Raw genomic sequence first — 5,000 nt, 5'->3', positions numbered from 1 at the left:
AGGGGCGTTTGCTTGGTTTCAGAGCGCAGAAGTCCAGTTTCGCATCAATGGCGGGACTCGCTCAACCACCAAAGCAGATTATGTTCTTGTGGCGATACCCGTGGACACCTTCCTGGAAATATCCGACTGGCTTTTTGAACAAGGAGACACCCCAATAGCGTATGGTGCCCTCAAAACATACATTTTACAGCAATACTCGCCATCACCAGCCGCCTTTATAGCAAAGCTTTTTCAACTCTTCCAACAACCGTTAGGGGACCAAAGGGCTTCGCTTGCCCTCAGGGAAATGACCAGTATTGCTCACCTGAAACCTGCTGCAGATGGCTCTCCTCGTGAATTGAACCTACTTCGTGCCCTTTGGATACGCAGTTTACACGGACCTATACGCGCTGCCATACCTAATATCAATAGTTTACCCATAAAGGACTTGATGACCAAAGCCGACGCCCTTATGGACAGCCACTTAAAGACCTCAATCAATGCCTCCATCAACGCCTCCACCCCTGACGAGGAGGATGGCTATTCAACGTCAACCGAAGCTGCCCTGAATGCCGTAGGACATACACGCCTACCCCGTGACGTGCCCAAGCAGCAATAAAGCCGACTACCACCCACCAATCGCTCGCACCTAAGCAACGACTTCTACAGCCACTTACTAACTGCCATCCGCCGCAGTTTTGCTACTACCACTTCAGGTTTGGGTCAACCGCGAAGAAATGCACCAAGGATTATCAGTGGCCAAAAGGCCGTCGCTCATGGCGGTGGCCTGCCGTGTTCCTAATCTTTTCTTTTTACATGATGCAGGAACGGGCTTGCGACTTTTGGTAGACACGGGTGATCGTCGTTCTCTTTTGCCAAGGGAAGTCTACAGGACACGACGTACTCTGTCTATGTCTGCTGACGTCCACTTGGTATCTGCCAACGGATCTGCGATACCCACCTACGGTTCTGAGAACCTCATATTATCATTAAAAAACGGTAAATTTTATTGGAAGTTTCTCGTTGCTGGGGTCACATTGCAAATCCTCGGTGCAGATTTCTTCTCTCATATCCACCTTCTGGTCGATGTCGCCCACCGACGATTGGTCAATGCAGACTCATACTTGTCGAAACCTCTTCAACCCGCCCCCTCTAACCTCGATCTCCACATCAGCGCACCCACTGATGCCTACGCCCACCTCCTCACGTCTTACCGGGAAGTTTTTTGTCCAGAACTTCGCCAAACACCTACGGTTCCGGCCAAGCATGGTATTTATCACCCTATCAAGACTACGGGACTCCCTGTCTTTGCAAAATTCAGACGTCTGGCACCGGAACGATTGGCAGCCGCCAAACAGGCATTCGCCTAAATGGAGGAAATGGGCCTTTGCCAAAAGGCCTCCAGTCCATGGTCGTCACCCTTACACATCATTCTGAAGAAAGATGGCTCCCTCCGTTCGTGTGGGGATTACAGGCGCCTGAACATGCAAACAGAACCGGATCACTACCCCTTCCCAAACATTGCCGACGTGACCTCCTACCTGCACAAAGCAAAGGTTTTCACTACGCTCGACCTAAGGAAGGGGTATTATCAGGTGCATATGAACCCAAAAGACATCCCCAAGAATGCCATCACCACTCTGTTTGGTACATACACCTTCAATTACTCCTGTTTTGGCCTTCGTAATGCTGAGGACACGTTTCAACGTCTCATGGATGTCATCTTAGGGGACCTCCCTTTTTGTGTATGTAATGTGGACGACATACATGTGTTCTCCTCTTCAAAAGCTGAACACCTCTGTCACCTTCGTATCGTGCTCGACCGCCTGCAACAAAACGGCCTTCTACTCCGGTACGACAAGTGTACCTTTGGCGCCAACGAAGTGTCGTTCATAGGGAACTGCATCACTCCTGAAGGAGTGTATCCCCTCCCTGAGATGGTAACAGCTGTTCAGGACTTTCCCACACCCTCGACAGTCAAAGCTCTGAAGGAATTCTTGGGCTCGATCAACTATTATCACCGTTTTCTGCCAGCCATTGCTGCCCCTCTTTCTCCCCTCTACGCCTCCTTCAAGGGCAAGACAAAGGACCTGAAGTGGTGTCCCCTTTAAGAATCTGCCATCTGCAATGCAAAGAAGGCCCTATCAACTGCTGCGGCTCTCACAGTACTCGAACAGGTGGTCAACGGCTCACCCAGGTCATTGGCCTTCTTCAGCAGAAAACTGGCGAATTCCTAGCGGTGCACTTGGCTGTCCATCACTTTCCCCCTTTCTTAGATGGTACGCCCTTCGTCAATTGCACAGACCACATGCCTCTGGTGCACACCTTCACTCAACAGTCTGATGCCTGGTCCTCCCGATAACGCCGACATCTCTCCGCCGTGGCTGAATACAATAGCACCCTTCAATACGTCACTTGGAAAATGAATCTCGTGGCCGATGCCCTGTCAAGAAACATGTTGGCTGACGTTCAACTGGGAATGAATTACAATGCTCTGGCTGAAGCACAACGACAGGATCCAGAGTATCAAGCATGTAGGACATCCTGCACGTCCCTCCATTAGGAAGACTTCCCCCTCTTTTAACTCCAACACCACACTCCTGTGTGACGTCAATACTGGTAGACCCCTACCTCGGATTCCTGCTCCCATGCGCCGGCAAGTGTTTGATTCCATTCACGGCCTTTCACATCCCTCGTGACGTTCTACTGCACAGCTGCTGAAGGGAAGTTCGTTTGGCACGGCCTTTCTAGGGATGCTAAGGATTGGGTCCGCACCTGTACTTCTTGTCAAACTTCCAAAGTACATAGACACACAGATTCAGGAGTGGGCACCTTTCCCTAACCTCAGCATCGTTTCACACACATTCACGTCGACGTTGTAGGCCCCCTACCCACATCACATGGACATTGTTACCTTTTTACCGTCATCGACCCCTCCACTCGTTGGCCTGAAGCCATTCCCATGGAAACTGCAACGTCCGCCGAATGTATATCTGCCTTACTCTCAGGATGGATAGCAAGATTCAGTATCCCTGAGCCTATTACTTCTGACTTTCCCCTCTCAATTGTGGACATCATTAGAGAATCTCCTGGGCATCACCCTACATCAGACAACGGCCTACAACCCAGCTGCCAATGGAATGGTTGAATGTTTACAAAGCACCATCAAAGCAACTTTGATGTTCCGCTGTAAGGATTCCAACTGGTTTTCTCAGATTCCCTGGGTCCTCCTGGGACTAAGAACCACTCCTAAAGATGCCATCAACGTCTGTGCCTCTGAAATCATGTATGGTGACCCGTTGGTCATCCCTGTCGAATTTTTTCCTTCTGCAACCTCCTCAGACGATCTCCAGTGCATACGTCATGTCATGAGAGTATTTACTCCATGCCGCCATACTTACAATCCCTCAGCAAAGCATCATATACCAACAGACTTGCACTCTGCAACGCATGTCTTCCTGTGTAATGACAATAGCAAGCTACAGCTAACACGCCTTTACACGGGCCCTTTCCTTGTGATACGACGCAGTCCGAAAACATTCCTACTAAACATTCGTGGCAAAGAAGACTGGGTCTCCATTGATCGTCTAGAACCTGCTTATCTCCTGCCAGATGACCTGCCTACAGTTAGCCTCTCTAGATCAGGGTGCCCTGTTTAACGTGTACAATATGTCATTTTTAGGGGGTGGGGAGCCATGTACCAACCGTGTGTCACACGATCGTACATAGTTCATTTTGTGTATATATTATGCATATATCTTCGCTCTTCCCTCGCACTAAAAAGAACCAGAATAAACATGTGTACTTTTTCATCTGCAACAATGTCTGTTTTTCAAACATGAAATTTCTTGTCGCTTTGAGCTATTTTATATAAAGGAGAGTGTTCTATAATAAACTCATCAAGTTGCTTCCATCCTGTCTTTGAGTCACAACCTTCTCTCGGCCCGTCACAAATTCATTAGTTACATGGCTACTATCAAATATTATTATGTGTGGTGCTCTGAGCCCCGAAAAGATTTACAAATACTCCAGTCTATCCAGGAAAACTTGAAAATAGCTTATCCAAAAGTTCATGGCTTTTGTAGGATGTGTGGCTACATTGAGCTGGACAGGGCACCCAAGGAGACCAAGAGGAGGTAACACAGTTGTTCTGACACCATACTTGGCACTCTTCGCTACTAGATGGTACTAGTGTGTCACTCATGAGACAGAAGCTGGACTTGACTGACCTTACTATGGCGTCAACGCATTCGACACCTGAAAGGAAAGGTTATTTAGAATATATCTATCTATCTATTTATCTATATATCTATCTATCTCTATTTATATATAATTTCTTCTTAAGATAAGCCATCCAATTAAATGAAATCACAAAATACCCAACTTACTTCTAACCCAATGTCCTGTTCCACAAGATAAGCCCATGGCCAGTATACAGGAAGACCATTTTCCCGTCTTCCAGTGATGTCTTGTACAGGTTACAGGGGCGTGGGCGCACTCCCTTTCCTCTTCTAAGGCTGGGGATTGTTTACTGCCATCCGAGGGCGAAACCAGGATTCTTCTACATCGATGCTGCACGGAGGATATCAGCCTGCCATCTGTATTCAAAAGTGGGAATCAGATGATTATTTGTTGTTGTATGAAAGTTTATTAGAATTTAAGTCATTGAGACCTTAATGCGAAAGTAGCATAGATTAGTTATTGAAGCTATTGATTAAGGAAAACCAAAATTCATTAACGACTTTTAAAATAAGAATAAGGTAATATATAGGTGAGTGCCATCTCCAAGGATAGGAATTGCGTCTGATAAACATGATAAATCTAATTATCCTCATGAACAAGGGCGTATCATCCAAATTAAAGTAACTAGAAAAGGGAATTAAGAAAGCTAGTTATATTACACATTTAAAGAGAAAACCAAAGACAAAACATATATATATATATATATATGTGTATGTGTGTGTGTGTGTGTGTGTGTGTATTATATATATATATATATATATGTATATGTATCCCCCAAG

General features: G+C 46.5%; 1 protein-coding gene across 1 annotated transcript in view; it reads right to left on the bottom strand.

The window, feature by feature from the left end:
• Positions 1–4,012: 4,012 nt before the first annotated feature.
• LOC137656443 (thrombospondin type-1 domain-containing protein 7B-like) overlaps positions 4,013–5,000 on the bottom strand; it is a 43,445-nt gene continuing 42,457 nt past the window's right edge. Inside the window, exons 11-12 of the mRNA XM_068390622.1 lie at positions 4,368–4,577; positions 4,013–4,236 (exon numbers count right to left, since the gene is read on the bottom strand). Of these exons, the coding sequence (XP_068246723.1) occupies positions 4,013–4,236; positions 4,368–4,577 (434 nt within the window). The remainder of the gene's footprint in view (positions 4,237–4,367; positions 4,578–5,000) is intronic.

Source organism: Palaemon carinicauda, chromosome 17 (assembly GCF_036898095.1).
Source record: "Palaemon carinicauda isolate YSFRI2023 chromosome 17, ASM3689809v2, whole genome shotgun sequence".
NCBI classification, from domain to species: domain Eukaryota; kingdom Metazoa; phylum Arthropoda; class Malacostraca; order Decapoda; family Palaemonidae; genus Palaemon; species Palaemon carinicauda.
This window is presented reverse-complemented; position numbering and strand designations above follow the sequence as displayed.